We start from the raw sequence: 22,095 nt of genomic DNA, 5'->3' as shown, positions 1-22,095 counted from the left end.
ACTCTATAAACTGTCGGACTTTACTCCACTTACTCATTCTCTGGGGATGTTCTACATTGCCCGTGCTCTCTCTTTCTTCCCGTTTCTCATGATTTCAGTGTTGTGAAACCTCAAGAGTTTTCTGCTCGGCAAGTATCACATATAAAGTCTGGCAGCTCCTACTCCTAATCTACATATTCAATCCCAAGGGTAAATTATTTTCTGTCTGTTTATTTGGGCAAACACTGCACATCAGTGACCAGTGTGAAAGAATGCCTTGATACACAACACACAGCATCTAAGTTGGTCCTGTCTGGGGACATGGAACTCCCTGCCCAGTGTCACCTTATCCCCCCCATAACTACCCTTCCCTTTTACACTTACTCTCTCTTATCTTTGATTTTCTCCCTTTTCTCCTCCTTTCAATAGGTTGGACAAGGATTTCCTTGTTGTCACACAGTAAGTGTGGAAGATGTGTTAGGTTATTGAGGCTAAGCAGCCCACTGGCACGTTGCACTTGACATAGCATACAATGTTATCACTGGACAGAGAAGAAGGGGAATAACTGGGAGCATGAGGACATTGTAGCAGTGGGTTTGTTTGTGTGTTAAAGGGGAGTGTGTGTGTACATTGGTTTGGGTATGTCTCTCATGCATGGGTGCTGCACAAACCACGCTGTGTGTATTGGGGTCCCAGTTTATTGGACATAGTCAACACACTTTGTTAGTGGTGGGACTCTTGACAGTTGAAGGCCACATGAGTAAGGGGTGGTGCTGGTTGTACAGCGGGAAAAAGAGGGGGAGGTAAAGGAGATAAATGGTTGAGTCCCATGTGAACACGGCTCACATGGCTTTCTTTTTGCTCTGCTTAATGTCCAAATGTTCCTGACCGTCTTCACTTTAGCCATTGTTCTCTGCTAGTTGTAATCATATTTGGGTTTCATAGCCAAGCACTCACCATGTTTGTTCACTGGGGCTAACGTAAGGCCAAATAGTGGCATTATCTCCTTGTCTTGTTGTAAATAGACTCAGCCGTTAACATGCAGAGTTCAGTACATCTATTTAGAGAGAACAAAGAGGATTGATATTATTATTATTATTATTATTATTATCATTATGACTTAACCTCTGCAAATGTTATTAGCTGAAGCAGAGGCTGTTTGTTTGTATGTCAGGGAACGTTGTGTGCTCCTAATCTGGTTTATATGTGTGTTTAGTTAGTTGGTGTTTGTATGCTAATTATGACTAATGTAACAATGTGGTGTCGCTGTCCTCTCTCCTAGGTGACATCACGCAGAAGGGCTATGAAAAGAAAAGAGCCAAACTGTTGACCTCTTACATCCCCCATTTGCCAAGTAAGATGGGCTCTGCAATGTACTTTTCCTAATTTCCTTTTTAACTCGTCTTTCTGTAATTCTTACGGTATTTTCACCTCTGTAAACATTCACTTTGAGATGTGGGAAGTTAAGTAATTGCATCAGAAGAACTTTGAGTGAGCTGGAAGTCACATCTGATCTGATGGTTTATCCTCATATGCTGGGAGAACTGCATTGATAAACAAAACATCTCTGTATTGTTTTAAGGGGTTACTATCAACTTCTTTCAAAGTTGGCAACTAGAATAGCTGGCTTTCTGTGGCTCTCTGGTGGCTAAAATGGGAACTGCACATACAAATTAAACCCACAGTAAAATTGATAAACTTCTTTAGTAATAGCACCAGTGTACCAAATCCCCAAAATAACAAAACCACGGAACACATCAGAGTTTGAGTGTTTTCTTAAAATAGTATTGATTTACAAGCAGTCATGCAGTAGGGAAGTAACAGAGTTTCCCTGTAGTACTATGAAGTAGTTACCTCTGTCCTCGTTGGTAAGCAGATCTGTTTTTCTCAGTCAGCTGCCTTACATGAGGGTGTGGTATTTCCTTAGGAAAACTTGCATTACATTAGCATTGGCTTAAATACTGAACTTTCTTTCCTGCTAGTTCAAACTTGACTTGTTTTGGCTTGAGCATGATGTATGTTTTCTGGAGGACTGAATAATCCAAATCTTATTAGGATAATTTTCACATTTAATATTTAAATCCCATTGTTGTTAGTGCCATATGTCTGATTTTGACTTTGCACATAACTGCTTTTGTTGTGTAGATGTGGATCTGTCACCATCAGATGTACAACTTTCACCAGGCCACAGTGCTGACCCTAGCCCCAGTCCCGAGGCCCCCGGCCCCTCCACCTCTTCAGCCTCCAGACACCACCGTGGACATCGCAGTGGAGGGGCCAGGGATGAGCGCTACCGATCAGGTAGAACACCCTCTTAAACACCTACACTGTAGATTACAAATTGACAATCTGTCCAGTATTTATGAAATTATCCTGTCAGCCTACTTTTAAATCAGTTTTTTCATGTTTGTCTCAACCTACTTATTTTTTTTATTTTTTGGTAGATATCCACACAGAAGCTGTGCAGGCAGCACTGGCCAAACACAAAGAAGAGAAGATGGCGCTTCCCATGCCAACAAAGAGACGCTCAGCTTTTGTCCAGTCTCCCATAGATAACTGCACACCTCCAGGTAAATTAAAGTTCTCACACTTAGTAGATAATTTGGTAGTGTATGCATTATGGACTTGCTGTTAATTCAAAAAATCTGGCTTCATCTCTCAGTACATTAAGTTTTTACACTGCTGAAGTCCTATGGAACAATAGAGTATCCCACCTGCTAGGCAATATCAGAAGTCTCTCATATAAGGATGAACAGTTAACCCTCTCCCCCCACTCCATTTATGGATGGTTCTTCCTTTTTCTGTCAGACACATCTTCTGCATCAGAGGATGAGGGCTCACTGCGTAGAAAGGCAGCTTTCAGTGCAGTGTTAGCCCAAACCCTACAGAGCCCTGATTACTGGATAAACCGGTCTGTCCAAAGCTCCTCCACATCCTCATCTGCTTCCTCCACCCTTTCCCATGGAGAGCCCAAGACTCAGCCACAACCCCAGCTTCAGCCTGCTGTTTCTCTTTTGGCAGATGTACTGGCCCACACACGCATAGGTAAACTTCATGTATAACAAAGTGATATTAATAAGTAATGGTTAGCTGTTTTGCTCCTTCATGATCCCCCTTCTCTGTTCTTGTCCAGAAAACAGTATCCCCCCGGATGTGACCTCCTCCACCCCCCAGGAGAGAGGGACCAGGGTGGACCTGCCTCCGGCAGTCAGGGGCATGAGCCGTGGACAGAGTCGCTCCAGCATGCTGGATACTGCTGATGGTACACCCACACTCACACAAGCCAGGATGTCTATAAATGTCTGTCGGTAGTGTAAATATATAGAAATATACAATAGCGTTTAAATGTGGGAAGAAAAATCTAGTCATTTTCTGTTTCTGAAAATTAAACTTGATTATTGACATCTGGTTCTTTCTTCAGATTCTGAGGTTAAAACAGTGGCATGTTCTAATTTTCAGTTTTCTGTTTGCTCTTACTGTCTGACTCACAGCCTTGTGGTGACAAAGCTGATTGAATCATGTTCACATCAATGAGCAATTTACTCATGTTCATCTAGAATTGTCTTCAACCTCATCCTCATTTCACTGTGTGGTGAATGCTGCTAATGACAGATATTTTGTGTTCTTTCTTTTGGGTCCATTAATCCTGTCCCTGTCTTGCCTTTCATTTAAAAAAAGGAAAAAGAAAAGGTAATATAAATTAAAACCTGGGAAGGGGAGGTATGCTGAAGAAGCCCAAATGAGTTTGCTTTCCAGCTTGGTGTCTTTCTATCTTTCTTTGTTTGTCTCATGTCATAGTATTACACGTAGAGAACCTCCTGTCTGATTTTCCAATCCAGTCCAATCTATGTCTCTTGAAGTACAAATTACCGTTTCAAATCCTTCCTGCTTATGATTATGATCCTGACTGCTTGTGCGTAGAGTTCTGCTTGTGTGAGAATGTGTCATAAAGTATTTTTGTTAGAATAAAATTGCATGTGTGGGTGTGTGTGTATCTATTTGGATTGTTTGTTTGCATATATTTGGAGCAATGGCTCTTCTTGGTGTTTGTCCAGGCGTGCCTGTCAATAGTAGGGTGTCCACCAAGATCCAGCAGCTGTTGAACACACTCAAACGACCCAAAAGACCACCACTCAGCGAATTCTTCTTGGATGACTCTGAAGAAATTGTAGAAGGTGAGATATGTGTTGTGCATACATGTATGTATAATTGATAGAAGTTGAACAGAAAGTAATCGATCTTACATATCTACCATTTGCAGTAGCCAGGGATGGTGCAGTCATTGTCCACCCACATTTTTATTGTCACTCAATTTTGCTGGATGTTACCCACATTCCTGTGACATATAATTTGTGTTGATCGAAGTAATAATTCAGGGTTACAAACATATTCTTAGGTTTTTCTAATTTGTCTTTGCCTTTTTTGATATCCAGTTCCCCAGCCAGACCCTAACACCCCAAAGCCTGAAGGACGCCAAATTATCCCAGTTAAGGGGGAGCCCCTAGGCGTGGTCAGCAACTGGCCTCCTGCCCTGCAAGCTGCCCTTGCCCGCTGGGGGGCCACCCAAGCCAAGAGCCCTGCTCTCACTGCTCTGGATATCACTGGCAAACCCCTCTACACACTAACATATGGTGAGCACAATCTTGACTTGGAAAGATGTGTAATGTCGACATGTCGTAAATATACATCTCAGTTTATAAAGCCCAAAAGCAGGTGCTCCCTTGTTCAAGTAATTTCTTTCATCCCCTGTATACTGTATGTGAAAGATATTTCTTGTTTACAGAATGAGGTGAATTAAATATTTGTTGGTCTGAGCAGATTAACCAACATTATCTCAAGTGTTGTGATACAGTCCGTTGTGAAGTTAATATTTGATTGGCTATTACATTAATTCATGGTCAATAACAAATAGGACAATTTAAAATCTTTGTTCACTTTTTCAGGCAAACTATGGAGTCGCAGTCTGAAGCTGGCCTATACCCTACTGAACAAACTGGGAACCAAGACTGAGCCTGTCCTACAACCTGGAGACCGGGTTAGAGTCTGAGATATGTTGCTCTCAGAATTAGGTTTCAAAAGAAACATGAGATGGAAAATAAGTTTTTCTGTTTAATAGGTGGCGCTGGTGTATCCCAACAGTGACCCTGGCATGTTCTGGGTGGCTTTCTATGGCTGTTTGTTGGCTGAGGTCATCCCTGTACCCATTGAGGTCCCACTGTCACAACAGGTAAATATGTGACTGTCGTGTTGTAATAGCAGAGAACAATGAAAAGATGAGAATAATGGAAGCAAACACTTAATACTTCTCTCAGCTCTGAAATTTATGCCTAGATGTTGTTACTTGCTACACTGGCTACTACACTTTTAGTACTCTCAGGTATCATAACTGACAAATGGCTTATTGTGAATGAGTGGCCATTTTATAAAGGCACTGAGCTATTTAATGCCTTGTTTTGTTATCCTAATCATCCCTGAGTATATGTTGTACAGTATATAATGCTTCATCGCTCACTTGACTCTAAGACATTAATTCATCATATGGCCAAATTTATGACAACTGGAATGCATGCACGCCTTTAAATTGTCACAGTTTTACATACTAGCTTCTCTATGTGTTTCACCAGTCTCTTGATTCTTGTCTTTCTGTAGGATGCAGGCAGCCAGCAAATTGGCTTCCTGTTGGGCAGCTGTGGTGTCAGTCTGGCATTGACCAGTGAGGTGTGCCTCAAAGGGCTCCCTAAGACACCAAATGGAGAGATCATCCAGTTCAAAGGTCAGCCAATGCTTTTGGCTCAGCAGGAGCTGTCTCTGTCGCATTGCATTTGCGAAACAGATAGATAAAAGATAAAAGAAACACTGTATAATTGCATGAACCTCACTGAGGGTGGATGGCTTTGTAATAATTCTGTTTTGTTAGCATTCCCCTTTGCCCTTGGACCTTGGAGGTTTTTAAGTGAACACTGTCAATTTATCGCAGCTCCATATCAGTGTAACCCAGTCCTTGTTGTGTTGTGATCATGCTTCCCCAGGATGGCCAAGGATGAAATGGGTAGTGACAGACACAAAGTACCTGACCAAACCATCCAAAGACTGGCAGCCTCACATCCCCACCGCCAACACGGACACAGCTTATATAGAGGTACTCTTCAAAACATTAAATATTTATGGAGTTGTGGTATTTATATTTTGCTTATTATTTTAGTTTTTTTGCATTACAGAAAACTATTTACATCCTATTTCAACTTCATGAATCATCTGAAACCTCAGTCCTGACTTCTCTGACTTATTTTAAAATTTGGCTGTCGCTATGTCTGTCGTAAAACTTTGAAACATCCTATATTAAAATTAATTTAACATTTGATATACATTTACTGCACAACTCTGCGTTGCTTATGTTCTAATTTAACTTGATTAATGAAAAATGTTTGTGTGTCCAACTTTCCTACTAAAGTACAAAGCAAGCAAGGAGGGAACCGTGATGGGAGTTGCTGTATCAAAGATCTCTATGTTGACCCACTGTCAAGCCCTGACCCAGGCCTGTAACTACTGTGAAGGTCAGAGCTGTGTACTTTATGTAAATTATACATACTGAGCTGTTGGTCGCATGTATGTTCACTGATTTGTTTTTATATTTCTGTCTTAGGGGAGACACTGGTCAATGTGTTGGACTGCAAGAAAGATATGGGCTTGTGGCATGGTGTCTTAACAGTGAGCTTTATACTGTTTATTGAGAGTAGTTGATATTTTTTAAATTTGTTTTAAGCACAGTACAGTGTATCTAAAGGTTGATTCATGTCCACTGGACTTTTGATTTTCTCACTCATCCAAGCAGCTTCTCCAGTTTGAGGGAAAGTTGGTGAGGGCGCCCAGTTGTACCCTCCAGAGTAGGCCTTGTTTCACTGGCCTGGATAGGCTTGATAGGTAGTTGATAGGCCTCTTTGGTGGATTTCTGAAGTGGTCTTGAGCTTCCAGGGTGGATGATAGTGCAGGATGGAAAATTTGAGACAGAAGCCCCTTTTCCACATGAACTAAAATCCTGAGGCTGGAATCTCCATGTAGCCAGCCTTCCCGTAGACTGAAGAAGGTCTTTGGATGAATAGCAAAACGTTTCCTGCCAGTCCCGTTGACATGACTTAGTCATCCAGGTTCGATTATCTAAAGGTTGTCAACTTTCAAATACAAAGACAAAGGACTGTGTGTATGTGTTTCTTGCAGAGTGTCATGAACAGAATTCACACCATCACAGTGCCATATGCTGTCATGAAAGCCTGTCCGATGTCCTGGGTGCAGAGGGTGCATATCCATAAAGGTTCGACCACTACCCAATCTTACTTTAATATTTCATATATATCGTTTAATCATGTTATTGCCTGTGTAATTTTATGCACGTATTTATCTGAATGCAGTATATTTTTAAAATGGATTTTGTTTTGAGTGATTAAAGTAGTAAAATGTTAACTTTCCTTTTAAAGCACGTGTGGCCTTGGTGAAGTGCCGTGACCTCCACTGGGCCATGATGGCCCACAAAGACCACAGAGACATCAATTTGTCCTCTATACGTATGCTTATTGTGGCAGATGGAGCAAACCCATGTGAGTCACTTCTCCTGGACAAAAGTAGTCTTTTTACACTGAAGATGTACTATGTACATTTTATTTGTTGGACTGTAACCTTTAAATATTTCTATCCTGTGTTAGTAATGGTATTAATCAGTTTTTTGTTGTTGTTTTATCAGGGTCTGTGTCGTCATGTGATGCTTTCCTAAACGTGTTCCAGTCTCATGGTTTGAAGCCTGAAGTCATTTGTCCATGTGCAACCTCACCTGAGGCCCTGACTGTGGCCATACGAAGGTACCATGTCTGTATACACTATATATATAATGGCTACTATCAAAGTGTAGTCTTGCCAGAATCCAGCAAGAGGTACTTTGCATTTAAAAATCATAATAACAAGGCAATTAAGTGTGCTAAAATGAGTTTATTAGTTTAAAATTACTTTAGTTTTTTCATTCTTTACAACCATCATAAGTCTAGCTACCTGACTAGGAGACAGAACAAATTAGAGTAACAAAGAGAGATAAAGAGAGAGACTTGTGGTTTTGATGCTATTATTGCACCATCTAACTTCTGTGCATACACAGTCAGTTGCTTACAAAGTCTCAATGTCTGTTAAATGCCGAACATTTCTTAGAGCAAGTCATTGTAAGAAATTATGCTAAAATGATTCCCTTACTTTAAAGGTAACGTAATTGTGTTATAAGGACTATTTTTAACAAAATATAATGTTTCTTTGAACATGTGGTTTAAGTTTATTTTGTCTTGCGAAAGATAGAGGAGACACTTCTTGTAAATTTGTAAAATTGCTGGACTTGTTACTTATCTGGCATCTTCCTGTCTGGTCGTTTTTTTTGCATTTTACCATGACTTCTCTATTTTAACTTCAAGTATTTCTGTCATCTGTAGAAATTCAACAGTATACAGTATATAAAAATACCATATCACAGTGTATCTCCTTAATAAACTGAAAATATATACAGTTAAGAAAATATTTAAATACTTTTTTTTTGTTTTCTGCAGGCCCGGTGCACGAGGAGCTCCACTACCAGCCAGGGCAATCTTGTCCATGGGTGGGCTAAGCCATGGTGTGATCAGGGTGAACACAGAGGACAAGAACTCTGCCCTCACTGTTCAGGATGTGGGCCACATTATGCCTGGAGGTTAGCTTATACATTTGGTTTCAGTTGGCACTGCAGAGGTGTAGCAGCTGCGACGTATACTGGGCATTACTTCCTTTTCTGACATTAGAATACAGGTCATTAAACCTGCGTAATCTTAATGTTCTGACCTGTTTTTTGTGTTTCAGCATTGATGTGCATTGTGAAACCAGATGGGCCACCTCTGCTGTGTAAAACAGATGAAATTGGAGAGATTGTGATCAACTCTCGGGCGGGAGGAACCATGTACTACGGTCTGCCTGGTGTCACCAAGAACACATTTGAGGTCAATAATACTTACTTGATCTGTTCCTACTAAAAGTTTTTTCCACAATAGTGAAGAAAGATATAAAAATATGCATCATGCTGTGGTTAACATTTAGTATCAAACGAGAAACAGCGTTTCAAGCGACACAAAAAGTCTCATCCCTACTTAAGAGTAAATTTAATATTTGATAGTGAGTATTCACACGGCCTGACCAGGTTGTCCCCTACCTGTTGTCATACGTGTTGCCCCAGTCCAACCTGCTCAAAACTTGCTGATTCAGAAAATGGATGGATGGATTGAAAAGGAAATAGATTTAAATGCTACACTAGATGGAGCCACAGACAACATGCAGTAGTTGAATAGTGTTTATTCTCTTTTTCCTGATAAGAGGTGTTAGAACAATTTATAATCCTTAATGCTACAAGTTATCCTTATAAGCCTTTAGCTGTCTTCTGTCTTGTACTTTATGTATTTTTAGGCAATAAACCAGCTTTAAAATAAGCTGTCTTTACTGCAGTCTCTCGTTAATCTGTCATACATTTGAAATCCCACATGAGGGTAAGTTTTGCAGTCTCTTTGAATTTTTTTAATCCAATCTTTGACGTCCAATACAATCTTAATTTGTAGGTGATCCCTGTCAACCAAGCTGGAGCTCCCATTGGAGAAATTCCCTTCACTCGGACTGGTCTGCTTGGATTTGTAGGACCGGTGAGACACATGTAGAAAGAACTTTGATTTAACTTAGATTTAAAATGTAAAATAATGATTTAGTATAACTTCCTTGCTAAGTTAAGTCTGTCTCCACAGGGCAGCTTGGTGTTTGTTGTGGGAAAGATAGAAGGGCTGCTGACGGTGAGCAGGCGGCGTCACAATGCAGATGACTTAGTGGCCACTGCACTTGCAGTGGAGCCTGTCAAAACAGTTTACAGGGGAAGGTGAGACTGTGACTGCATTTACATGCATTTAAGTAATCGGAGAAATCCGCTTCTTTCTTTTTCTTGGCCTGGCACACAGATTTTGTTTTCATTTGTTTTATTTTGCCCTTTTGTAAAATATACAGTATAAAGTGAACACAATGGGATGTATATGTCAATAAATACATGTACTTGATAATTGGAGGCCTTATTTTTTGGTTTCTATCATTCTTCAACTGGTATGACAGTAGTCTTAGATTTTAAGGAGATTTTAAGTTTTCATTTCATTGAGTTGCAAAAACCCTGAAATTCCTTCTTTTAATTTGCATGTTGCATGTATATGATGATGCTAACTCCTCTGTTGTCATGCATGCAGGATTGCTGTGTTCTCAGTAACAGTGTTTTACGATGAGAGGATAGTGATTGTGGCAGAGCAGAGGCCAGATGCCAGTGAAGAGGACAGCTTCCAGTGGATGAGCCGAGTACTGCAGGTAAATCGTTCATGTCATTCTCATGTCACACTTATCACACCCTAGTAATTTTCCTCTCCGTTTTATGCCTTTAATTATGTATATAGGAAGGTAGAAAATACAGCCTCTTCTCAGAAAGAAAATTGTTTATATTGGTCAACTGTATTTCTGTTGCATTCTCTAAAACATATTACATATGTTCTGCACAGGCCATTGACAGTATCCACCAGGTTGGCCTGTACTGCCTTGCGCTTGTCCCAGCCAACACCCTTCCAAAGACTCCGCTCGGAGGCATCCACATCTGTGAGACCAAGCAGAACTTTTTGGAAGGAAACCTGCATCCCTGTAATATCCTCATGTGCCCTCACACCTGTGTTACAAACATGCCCAAACCACGACAAAAACAGCCAGGTAGGCCACTGTGGACTGTGGTTACTTTTGAGTAACATCACAGCAAGAAGACTAAGAGGCTTTAAGTAATAAAATTACAGTTAAAACTTTCACAATAAACAAATCCAAGAGTCTGGATTTTTGCCCCATGTTTCGTTTTTAAAAAATGTAATAATGTAAATATGAGTCTGACTGGTGATCGATCTATGTTTCTGATTTGTCCAGTTGATGTTGGTCCAGCTTCTATGCTGGTTGGCAACTTGGTGGCGGGGAAACGGATCGCTCAGGCTATGGGGAGAGAGCTGGGTGTGGTGGAGGACCAAGATCTAATCCGAAAGGTAAACCCAACCCAAAATACTTTTACCGCACCAACCCTTGAATAGATTCACGGTGTTGAAAAATAGATTTAGCATCTTTAGACATAGTGCCAGGAAAACGCCCCGCCGATCATTAGTGATTGTGTTTCAAAGGTGTAATTTGTAAGACTTTTGATTGTCAGTGGCTAAAGAAATGATTTGTGTAAATAAGAATGTATACTAGTAAAGGTTATAATTTGCACTTCTTATTAAATTTGTAGCATTGAGTATAGTGGAGTAGCTATAATTTATTTTTATAGCAATATTACGTTTTCTAATTGAGTAATTGTTAAAGTAATTTATACAGCAAAAATGTCACACATGAGGGTTCCAGCTTCTCTATTAGTAAATAATTTTCAATTTTGGATTGTTGTTCAATCAAAGTGAAATATTTAATGGCATAAACTTGAGCAGCAGGAAATTGTGATTAGTATTTTATTATGTTTGTTTGATGTTTATTATACTAATCAATCACTGCCTAAACCGAAATAATTATAAAATGAATGGATTATGAAATTATTTTTTTGTTGTAGATTTTCACTATATGAAACATATGCATATACAATTAACCTGCAGTATAAACTGAAATTGCTCTAAATAGATGCTGATGTCTTCTTACATCTCTGTTATTCTGCCTTTAATTTTGCTTGGGTTGGGCTTTAGCTCTGTATGTGGCCCAACATGATGGTAAGGCTCTAGTCTGGACCACACTTCTGTTTGCTTCTGCTGCTTCTGTCAGCCAGATATGCTTTTTGGCCATCACAGCCCAATGGCCTCCAGCAACAGCTTTGGTTAGATGCACAGAGATGGCTGTCCAGGCTGGCTCCTTGGCCAGCAGGGGTCCACACACCCAAATTAATATAATATATTAAAGTGAGTTCAAATTAAATTATTAATTTATCAGTAGTCCATAAAAGATTCTCTGTGCCATCACCTTTTTAAATGGGAGTTGACGAGCAGCCTAGTAACTTTTCCAAACCAAAAGCTCAGCAGTGAATAAATGTTCATTTACTGTAAATGATTGAAATGTGAAAGTTCAGACTTATTAGGCTTTAAGGAGGTAATGTAGAGGTATTGTAAAAGAATTAAGAAACCCCTAGCATATGTAACAGATGCAAACCATGTAATTATACACTGTGTGCACCTCTGCTTGCTGTGTTCATTGTGATGCTTCCCTTGTCCAGCATGGCTTGATGAGTGGCAGGGGCAGCCGTCTGCATGATGTGACTCCTGAATCGTTGTTGACCAGAGAACAACCTGTCTGACTAAGAAAGTGGGTGGCACGATAGAGAAGTCCAGCCAGTGGTTCTAATATGGCTAAATGTAACACTGCTGAACATCAGTGTTAATTAAATAATTTTTTATATGCAGCCTAATGTTCACCTGGCTTTTACTTTTTAAAGGACTTCTATTCTTTTACACCCTGTCTGTGTTCTGTCTTGTGCAATGGGTACGACCTCAGCTTACTGACACTACGGATCAGGAGGTTAATAATGGATATTTTATTAATTTAATTGAAAATAAAGCCAGTGTAAATTTCCCTTTAATCCGTTTTGGAATCTTTTCTCAAAGGCCAGTGAGACCCTATGTTAGAAAAATATAGCTTGTTAGTTTTCGTGGCTCCAAGCAGCTCCACGTGGTTCCAAAGTACCTACCAGGTGTATATGGTGCCAGCCTGCACTTGGTAACAAAAATATTCTTTGGACACTCCTGTACCTTTTGTTGTGCGCTTGTCTGTCTCTGTTTGAGAGTTTAAAAATGTCACAGAATATCTTCGACAAACCTAAAAACGTTTTCTGTCTCCTTTTCCCCCACAAAGCTTGTTTGAATGTAAAATAAATGTATCTGTTGTCACTGAGAAAACTGTTTATTTGGGCTGTTGGTTGGTTGATATCTTGACTGTTTTCTGGAAATATTTTATGTGTTGCTATCTTTTCATTATTTTATATGGCTTATTATTTGCCACCAGTGCGGATTTCTTTGATTTTTAATTCTATTAATTGATAATGATTGTATAAAACAATTCATTGTCCTGTTCTTTAATTTACTCATTCCTCTTGGTGTCCTTTTAGCACCAGTTCTTGTCTGAGGCCCTGCAATGGAGAGCCCAAACCGACCCAGACCATGTTCTATATGTGCTGCTCAATGCCAAGGTAAATCACTTAATAGTAGGAATCAGTGCTTCTGATGTTCATAGTAAATAAAACAGTTGTCTTTTACCTTGGAAATAGTTGTATGGTACTCGTGGTGATCCATTTTGTTGTTTTTATGTTCAGCTGAACTTGCTGTGTTTATGCACTAGGGGGTGGCAGTGTGCACGGCAACTTGTGCTCAGTTGCACAAGAGAGCAGAGAAAATCACAGCCACCCTTATGGAGAGAGGAGGCCTCAACACAGGAGACAATGTGGTGCTGCTTTATCCCCCAGGTAAACACATGCTCACACACAATCATAGATAACTACTTATTATTATTATTATTTCTCAAATTTTATACAGTGAAAAGAATCGAACTGTTCAATTTATCCGTATTTTGGTTCTCAAGGTTCTTGTCTGTCTCTGACTTCTGCAGGTATTGACTTGATAGCTGCCTTCTACGGCTGCCTTTATGCGGGGGTCATCCCTGTGACTGTAAGGCCCCCTCACCCACAGAACCTGGCTGCTACCCTCCCAACTGTCCGCATGATTATCGATGTAAGTGCACGCCCACCTGTGATATGAAAGTTAAAGAAATAAATAAAAGCATTACCAGTGCATGAAGGATTAATTGTAGTTATTCAGCACAGTAACTAGGATAGTCGTGTATTTATTTTGCCCTTTTTGGTTCAGTGCACACAAAGCACAAAGCAAACATGTTTTTTATACTATCCCCTAGCCTTGCAGGAAGATCATTTTATTCAACAGAAAGAATAAAAAAAAATAATAGTTTTCCCATTATATCTCCAACTTACATTACATCTTGTACTAACAACTAACATGTACTATTAACAAAACAATAAAATTAGCTTAAGTTTGTTACCAGACATTCTAACAATGCTCTCATTTGTTAACATTAGATCTCTTTCCAGTAAAAAAATACTGTATGTATCATACATCAAACAGGTACAACATTAAAACCACCAGATAGTGTTAATATTGTGGTGGACCAATGGGAGAAAATATAATGCTGGGCATGATCAATGGGTGTGAGGACACACTGTACATTGCAGCTTGTTGTAAATAGGGCTGTGTGGGCAGAACAGTCAGAGGCTCCATGCAAGTAATTTAATACCACCTAGACTCAGTGAAGTTCTTTTCACATTGACACTGGGCAGGATTTCCCTGAATAAAAAAAAATAAAGTGATTCTTGCAATTATTATTATACTAATAATAATTTTAAAAAAAAGTTTTTGATTTGACATTTTGAATGAAGACATTTTAACAGAGGTTTTTATCCTTGACAAAACATCTGTATGTGTTTGCTGTGTGTTGCAGGTGAGCAAAGCAGCATGCATCCTCACCACCCAGCCTCTCATGAGGATCCTCAGGTCCAGGGAGGCTGCTGCAAGTGTCAACGTGAAGACATGGCCCACAATTATTGATACAGGTACCTGTTTCTCTTGAAATTTGTTTAAATTAAAACACCTTCAGAGGCTTCTGGCATTATATGCAGCAACTAAAACCACTTTTTATACCCATAGCTTATGTATTTTACTGTGCTCAGTGGATACATATGGCCACAAAATTGAGCACTAAATTGTGACACTAAATAAATGGGCTCCCACTTAAAATAAACGCTGAACAGTTATCAAGTCATAGCTCATTTTTGAAAGCAAACAGTTGCACTGACTTTAGACAGTGAACGTGTTTGGTTTATTTTCCTCGTAGATGATCTCCCCAGAAAGCGGCCACCACAGATTTACAAACCTCCTACAGCTGAAATGCTGGCCTATCTGGACTTCAGTGTGTCCACTACTGGCATGTTGACTGGAGTCAAGGTATCTCTTCTCATCTCATCTCATCTCATCTGCACTGATCAAGCATATCATTATGACCACCCGTGCAATTTAATGTAACAGTGGTCTGTTATGAATTCTACTGTGTTTAATATTGTTGTCAAAGTGGGTAGTGGATACGTACTGGGATGCATTATACAGTAGGAAGAGGCCAACTCATCCATTTTAAATAGGGGAGCCAGAACATAGAACTGCCTCTTCTTATAATGCACTTCAGTGCCACTCCACTACCCACTTATCACCTTCCTGACTGTTTCACTTGTAAAAGTAGAATTCATGGCAGAGCCACTGTATTTGATTACATTAAATTGCACTGGGGGTCAAAATACTATGCCTGATCAGTGTATATAGCAAATCAGTGTCGTGTATTCAAAATCTAATGAGCATGAATTTCCAGTATAGTGTGTGTGTGTGTGTGTGTGTGTGTGTGTGTATATATATATATATATATATATATATATATATATATATATATATATATATATATATATATATATATATATATATATCTCAGTTTAGTAGCTAAACCTTAGAATGTTTTTTAATTGCATGTTTATGGATTTAGACTTTTTTTAACATGGGAGAAGGAGTTGGTGTAATTTTAATGATTGATTTTCAAGTTTTTATGTAAACTTGCAGGAAAGTTTTTTTTTTTAATCTTTCTATAAACTTGCAGGGGACCTTTTGTTAAATTTCCTTTGTTGAATTTTAGTTATATGCTAGATACCTGGTCAGCATATAGGGGTTTAAACATAAATAATCATCGCTTTAATTTACTAGGCTGTATTAACTTAATGTTTATAGCATTATTACATATTACTAGTAACATGAAGTTATTTATCTGCAGCACAGTGAATTTCTGTTTTAAGTTTAGTGACACCTTACAAAATTTAAAATTGTTTTTATTTACATTTCTCGTCAGATGTCTCATGCTGCAGTGAGTACTTTGTGCCGCTCTATTAAGCTGCAATGTGAGCTCTACTCGTCACGCCAAATAGCCATCTGTCTGGACCCATATTGTGGCCTGGGCTTTGTACTGTGGTGCCTCTCCAGGTAACACACACACTTAGAATTTCCTATAATTGTCACCTAGAAATGTGGCAGGGTTGCTATAGTGAATTATGTTTTTGGTTCAGTGTTTACTCAGGTCACCAGTCCATTCTTATCCCGCCTTTGGAACTGGAGAGCTCGCTGCCTGTGTGGCTGAGCACACTCAGTCAGTACAAGATCCGAGACACCTTCTGCTCCTACTCTGTCATGGAGCTCTGCACCAAAGGCCTGGGCACCCAGACAGAAATGCTGAAGGTCAGAATCCCACTCACATGGCCTGCCACGTGTTGTTGGCCTTTACAATTCCTGTTTTGTCATTTCTGTCATCATTCTAAAAGAGGACATTTTTAAGAATTTAAAATAATTGTTTTTTTAACAGCATTAGGCCATGACCATAGGCAGTAAGTGCCGTGTCCTTCTCAATATTTTGCATTTCAGTATGCAACAGGGACAATGGAAAGAGAAAGTAAACATTTCCAGAATTTAAAAACAATTTAGAATTTAAGTTACAGTGGATAGTTACTGTACAGATACATAGTGTATTTTTGAAATGAACTGTAAGTATTTGCAGAATAGTCTATTTTAAAGTAATAACTCTGGTTCATATAGTTCTTTTATGTGAATTACCTTTGAATAACCAAGCCTGTCTCCAGGCGCGGGGTCTGAATCTGTCGTGCGTGCGGAGCTGTGTGGTGATAGCAGAAGAGCGACCTCGTCTTTCTCTCACGCAGTCCTTCTCCAAGCTCTTCAAAGACATCGGCCTTTCTCCACGTGCTGTCAGCACTGCCTTTGGCTCCAGGGTCAACCTGGCCATCTGCCTGCAGGTTGGTTTCATATGAACGCACACATATTGTTGAGTTCACTATAAACATTTATCTTTTTCCTAATTCATTATGTTCTTATGTGTCATATTAAATGTTTTTGAGTCTACTAGATATACCTGGTAAACTGCAGTTACTTTTGAGAAATTACTCTTACTCACCACATGCATTTCTTTTTTTTATTTGACAGATATGATTTTATATGCCAGCCTTTACAGAATGATAATGAGCCATTAATGGTCTCAAAAAGCTTCAGTTTCAGGGTGTTGTATTTTCCATCTCTATGTTCTCAGGGCACTTCTGGGCCAGACCCCTCAACTGTCTATGTTGATATGAAGTCTCTACGCCATGACAGGTAAAAATGTACTCCTTCAAACTGTAAAAGGCCAACTGCAATGATGCAAAATGTGACGACAAACACTGTGAGAAGAATAAGACACTTATAAGAATAAAGATAGGAATAAACAGAATGACTGACAGGCCATCATTTTTCTTCACCCATCAGGGTGAGGCTGGTGGAGCGTGGAGCACCACAGAGTCTTCCACTCATGGAGTCAGGAACCGTAAGTATTGATTTTGTGGCTTATAAAAGTATTTTGTTTGATGGTCAAACTGGTCACTCTGAGAGATAATTGAAAATGTGTTTGTGTTGCGCCTAAAGCTAAAGCTAAAGTTACGTTCTTATGTTCTAAGATCCTACCAGGAGTGAGGGTCATCATAGTCAACCCAGAGACAAGAGGCCCCCTGGGAGACTCACACCTTGGAGAGGTGAGTGGGCAGAGAGGTCCATGGATTAATTATGTTTATATTTTCACTCTTTCATTGTCCTCTTTAGATTCTTAAGCCAAAAGCTGAAGTACTAGTTTTTCTACTAGCAAGTTAGTTAGTTATTTTTTCTAAATAAGTCTCAAAGCTGCATTTGTTAGCTCTTAATTTACACTAGATGTCACAAAGTATATAAATTGTCCAGGAATAATTAGTCAATGTCTCTCTTTTTTTTCCTAAAGATCTGGCTAAATAGCGCTCATAGTGCTAGTGGCTACTACACCATCTATGGGGAGGAGAGCCTGCAGGCAGATCATTTTAACACCAGGCTCAGCTTTGGGGAGCCCCACACTCTGTGGGCCAGAACAGGCTACCTGGGCTTTATCAAGAGGACTGAGCTACTGGATGCGAGTGGAGGTTAGTAAACATTTCATAAAAGCTCACCTCATTTAGTGCCTTCACCGATTTTCTTTTTATTTGAATGTATTAACATTGTAATTATTATTAAGATAAAGCATTGTTTTGTGGCACTTTACAACATTTTGTAGGTAACACACAGTAAATATATTGTAGAACCACAATGATCTACCACACATTAAGTTATAGCTTTATTCCAGTTATCTACATACCAGAAAAATAAAGGTCGCACATTGATGCAAAATTCATTATTTCTATAAAGCAGGTTTACTCAGTGTTATTCAAAATACACCCACACAAATGCATAAATACCTCAATGTTTATGGTGTGGCACAATTATCTCATTTATTATCACAGCTATATTAGAGTCCCTTCCTAAAAAGAATCCTCAACTATAAATAAATTTATAGTTATATATATAATTTTTTTTCTTTTCTGCATCAGATCGTCATGATGCTTTGTTTGTGGTGGGCTCCCTTGACGAAACATTGGAGTTGAGGGGCTTACGCTATCACCCAATTGACATTGAGACATCTGTGTCCCGATCGCACCGCAGCATTGCAGAAAGGTAAGGTTCAGCTTATTCTTATCTTGACTAGACAGGAACTCAGAACATGTAACGGAAAATGAGTAGTGCCCATGCTCTTCACACTTTTCGCTCCTCAGTGCTGTGTTTACATGGACCAACCTGCTGGTGGTGGTGGCAGAGCTGAGCGGCTCAGAGCAGGAGGCCTTGGACCTGGTGCCCCTGGTTACTAATGTTGTCCTGGAGGAGCACCACCTCATTGTTGGGGTGGTTGTCATCGTGGACCCTGGAGTGATCCCCATCAACTCCAGAGGAGAGAAGCAGAGGATGCACTTGCGAGACTCCTTCCTGGCAGACCAACTGGACCCCATCTATGTGGCCTACAACATGTGAACACCCTTTACCTAGTGATGCAGAAAAACTGAGCCGGGCTCTGAGAACAGACATGAGGGAGAAGGAGTTTGAGGTGTATCAGTAGCAACCCTGATGTTAAACCTCACATCTGCAACACCAAACAATGTGGGAATACGAGGACAGTATGATTACCATAATGAGAACGTGCTTCCCTCTCAGAAACTGTTCTGTCTTTGCTTCCAGCTGCTCAATTGCTGCAGTCCAGATGCGTTGATAGTAGAGTCATCAGTCAACTCTCTGCATCATACTTCTCCCTCATCATGCCACTTGTTTTTTATAAGACATTTTTATTTCCATGCTTTCAGCAAAGAAAGAAATCCGCCCCTCCTTCCTTCCTTTGTTTTTATCATGGACCATTCATCCCTGTTTGTTTTGTTTTTTAAACTCTGGGTTCTTGAAGGTAGGATGGAGCACTGGAACTGCTGAGAGGAGCTGGAACTTTCCCTCCTTGCACTTTAAGTCCCTGCACCTCTGAGTCCACTTCCTGTCTCACCTGCCCCAAGGGGACACCCCCTCCCATGTCTCCTGCTATCATGGGAGCAAATCCTCATCAGTATTAAAAAGTGCCACCAGCAAATGCAGCCCTCAGGGGTGATCCTGACATACTACCTTCCCACCAGGTGCATTGTGGCTTTGTCCTCACGCATTCAGATACTGTATTTCTGAGCTTGCATCCTGTTGTCACTCAGAAATGTAAAAATTCTGAAGTCATAAAAATACAGTTGGTGGGGGGGGAAAAGAAAGACTTACTTCAGTAAAGAAACAGGTTTGTGAATAGAAGTTGATCCATTAGATAGTTCTTGCGATTGTAATAGTGCTAGTTAAGCACAATTTTTGGAAGTTTAGCTATGCCTGGTATTTAGGTGTGCATGCTAATTAAGAGTGCAATTCGTGTCAACTTATGCCCCACCCCCAAAAAAGGAGAAAAAACACGGGAGTCACAGCAGTGGATTGGTTGCATCATATCCTGACGCAGAACTGTTTATTAGAGTCTGTTTATTCCTCTCATTTATAAAATAACAGCTAAGTGTCTGAGTTTCCTAAAAAATACATAAACACTTAGGGATATTTTTAACACCCAGGATGTCACTGAAAAGCTTTTACCATTTACCAACCATCTGTAAGAATAAATACTGTTGCACATTTTTAGCCCATCTGCACAAAGTGATTGTATCTCCTAATTCAGCAAGCTGGAAATGACACTGTAAGTGCTTACTCTTTTTGTAAAATATTAATACATTGTTTGTATGAAAACATAAAATACCAATAAGCATTCATATATTTCAATATAACAGAGGTTGCTTAATGTTTTACTATTGAGTGAGATCATTTTGGCTGCCACCTTTGGTTTTGGAGTAGGAAATACAGTCACAACATGGGCATTTTCTAATCAAACTGAATATTTTTCAGCCCTTCAGAACTACAGTAAATGTTAATACTTTAGATTGGTCAAAGGTAATCAGCTCTTTATATTCAGAAAATCAGATGCTTGAATCTGAAACACTGGAGAGGCACATTTTGGTTAGATTTACAGCAGGTTTATTCTTGACTTTGAAAACTACAGTTGACCAAAATAAAAAACCTCAAGGTCAACTTACTTTCTCGTTCCAAAGCTTTTCACCATACATAATGATCTTCATGTTTACTATCTACATTTTTTCATCTGTCATGAACATCTCTCAAACTGCTCAGAATCAAGGAAAGATTGAAAATGTGCTGCTCCATGACAACCTACCAAACTATCTGCTGATGAGGACTAAGTGAAACAGTCGAAAGCTCACACTGAGTTGAGACCTTTTTTTTTTTTTTTGTCAGTGGCTGAGTGACTAAGTTTCACAGTGTAATTTACTATTTCCTGGCTTTAACTGTGTGAGCATCTTTCATTTAGTATTAGTGTCACAGTCAATGAGAATAAGGTATCAGAATGCAGATCAGTGCCTTTTAATTGCACCATTGTCACATTTATGGTTATGGACTGTTCTGCAACAAAAAACAAAAGGACACAACTTTGCCTTAGTAAACCTGTGGCGCTTCATTAGTTTTTATTTTTAATCCTGCATTTCTGGCTGTAATAGTGTATTTGAATTAACCGCTCCAGCATTTTCACATGTGAAGCCACTTTATTACTTCCATCACGTTTTTATAACGAGGGGTGTCTTGTTCTTTTTACGTTTGCAAGAAATGTAATGCCTTTCTCATTTCATCATTACCATTTAAAACCATTCTCTCTGAATGTCTGTAACAATAAAATTAGAAATTAGAAATGAACAGCAATCAGTAAGCAACCTGTGATTTTAAAATGGCAGAAACTTCCTTTAAAAGAAAAAGGGAGGTAATAAATGAGGGTAAGGATGTCTGCATACTGTATTTTAGAGTCAAATACTGTATTACTGGTGTTATTGTGCACATGGAAATGAACTTTGTCGATAAAAACTTGACTGATCTTTCATACTTGACAGCATTTTTCTGCATAGTTAATTTAACAGTATCACATTACAAAAGAGAAGAGTTTCAGATTATTTTGGCAGTAACAATGTGCACTTTCCCAATATCGTGTGTGTGTGTGTGTGTGTGCGTGCGTGCGTGTGTGTCTATCTCTATGAGGGAGTGAGCGTGTTTCCAATTTGATATTGTGTGTGCAACAAGGTTTGTCTTTTGTAAGAAAATATACCAGAATATTGAATCATTTTTGCTTCTTTTTTAAATGTCGAATCCACTGTATTTTAATTCTTTCCATTCAGACTTGGAATTTAATATATTTTATAGGGGTTCCATCATTGTTTTTCAGATGTAATCTTTCTTTAAAACTGTACAACTTCTGCAAACAGCTGGTTAGATCTGGAAGCAGCTCAGTGTAACGCATCAATAAACCACTTTTCATTCAGTGACAGACACTGACGCGAGCCAGTATCTCAGAAAAGTTCGAGCTACACATGAATAACAGAGCTTCTTAGCTATTGTGATATATTTGCTGTGTTGCTACTGTCTCACTCCGGCAAGTTTTAATACAATTTTATAA

At 39.3% G+C, this 22,095-nt stretch overlaps 1 protein-coding gene across 4 annotated transcripts in view; it reads left to right on the top strand.

The window, feature by feature from the left end:
* dip2ba (disco-interacting protein 2 homolog Ba) overlaps positions 1-19,984 on the top strand; it is a 33,207-nt gene extending 13,223 nt beyond the window's left edge. Inside the window, exons 2-40 of one of the 4 annotated variants that reach the window (XM_067526756.1) lie at positions 409-438; positions 1,262-1,333; positions 2,125-2,280; positions 2,424-2,549; positions 2,788-3,024; positions 3,113-3,241; positions 4,035-4,154; positions 4,413-4,610; positions 4,923-5,014; positions 5,096-5,206; positions 5,629-5,752; positions 6,009-6,118; positions 6,431-6,533; positions 6,623-6,687; positions 7,195-7,288; positions 7,452-7,571; positions 7,715-7,829; positions 8,556-8,695; positions 8,842-8,978; positions 9,588-9,668; positions 9,768-9,895; positions 10,251-10,365; positions 10,554-10,755; positions 10,960-11,072; positions 11,754-11,777; positions 13,163-13,243; positions 13,393-13,516; positions 13,660-13,781; positions 14,563-14,674; positions 14,956-15,065; positions 16,006-16,136; positions 16,220-16,388; positions 16,787-16,957; positions 17,248-17,309; positions 17,460-17,517; positions 17,648-17,722; positions 17,962-18,136; positions 18,581-18,704; positions 18,803-19,984. In XM_067526756.1, the coding sequence (XP_067382857.1) occupies positions 409-438; positions 1,262-1,333; positions 2,125-2,280; positions 2,424-2,549; positions 2,788-3,024; positions 3,113-3,241; positions 4,035-4,154; positions 4,413-4,610; positions 4,923-5,014; positions 5,096-5,206; positions 5,629-5,752; positions 6,009-6,118; positions 6,431-6,533; positions 6,623-6,687; positions 7,195-7,288; positions 7,452-7,571; positions 7,715-7,829; positions 8,556-8,695; positions 8,842-8,978; positions 9,588-9,668; positions 9,768-9,895; positions 10,251-10,365; positions 10,554-10,755; positions 10,960-11,072; positions 11,754-11,777; positions 13,163-13,243; positions 13,393-13,516; positions 13,660-13,781; positions 14,563-14,674; positions 14,956-15,065; positions 16,006-16,136; positions 16,220-16,388; positions 16,787-16,957; positions 17,248-17,309; positions 17,460-17,517; positions 17,648-17,722; positions 17,962-18,136; positions 18,581-18,704; positions 18,803-19,055 (4,709 nt within the window). In that variant the 3' untranslated portion in view covers positions 19,056-19,984. The remainder of the gene's footprint in view (positions 1-408; positions 439-1,261; positions 1,334-2,124; positions 2,281-2,423; positions 2,550-2,787; positions 3,025-3,112; positions 3,242-4,034; positions 4,155-4,412; positions 4,611-4,922; positions 5,015-5,095; positions 5,207-5,628; positions 5,753-6,008; positions 6,119-6,430; positions 6,534-6,622; positions 6,688-7,194; positions 7,289-7,451; positions 7,572-7,714; positions 7,830-8,555; positions 8,696-8,841; positions 8,979-9,587; positions 9,669-9,767; positions 9,896-10,250; positions 10,366-10,553; positions 10,756-10,959; positions 11,073-11,753; positions 11,778-13,162; positions 13,244-13,392; positions 13,517-13,659; positions 13,782-14,562; positions 14,675-14,955; positions 15,066-16,005; positions 16,137-16,219; positions 16,389-16,786; positions 16,958-17,247; positions 17,310-17,459; positions 17,518-17,647; positions 17,723-17,961; positions 18,137-18,580; positions 18,705-18,802) is intronic. The other 3 variants (XM_067526759.1, XM_067526757.1, XM_067526760.1) reach the window with 3 other exon arrangements.
* The last annotated feature ends 2,111 nt before the right edge of the window (positions 19,985-22,095 follow it).

This window comes from Channa argus, chromosome 13, assembly GCF_033026475.1.
Source record: "Channa argus isolate prfri chromosome 13, Channa argus male v1.0, whole genome shotgun sequence".
Lineage (NCBI taxonomy): Eukaryota > Metazoa > Chordata > Actinopteri > Anabantiformes > Channidae > Channa > Channa argus.
The sequence above is the reverse complement of the archived record's forward strand: the minus strand, read 5'-3'. Positions and strand labels throughout refer to the sequence as shown.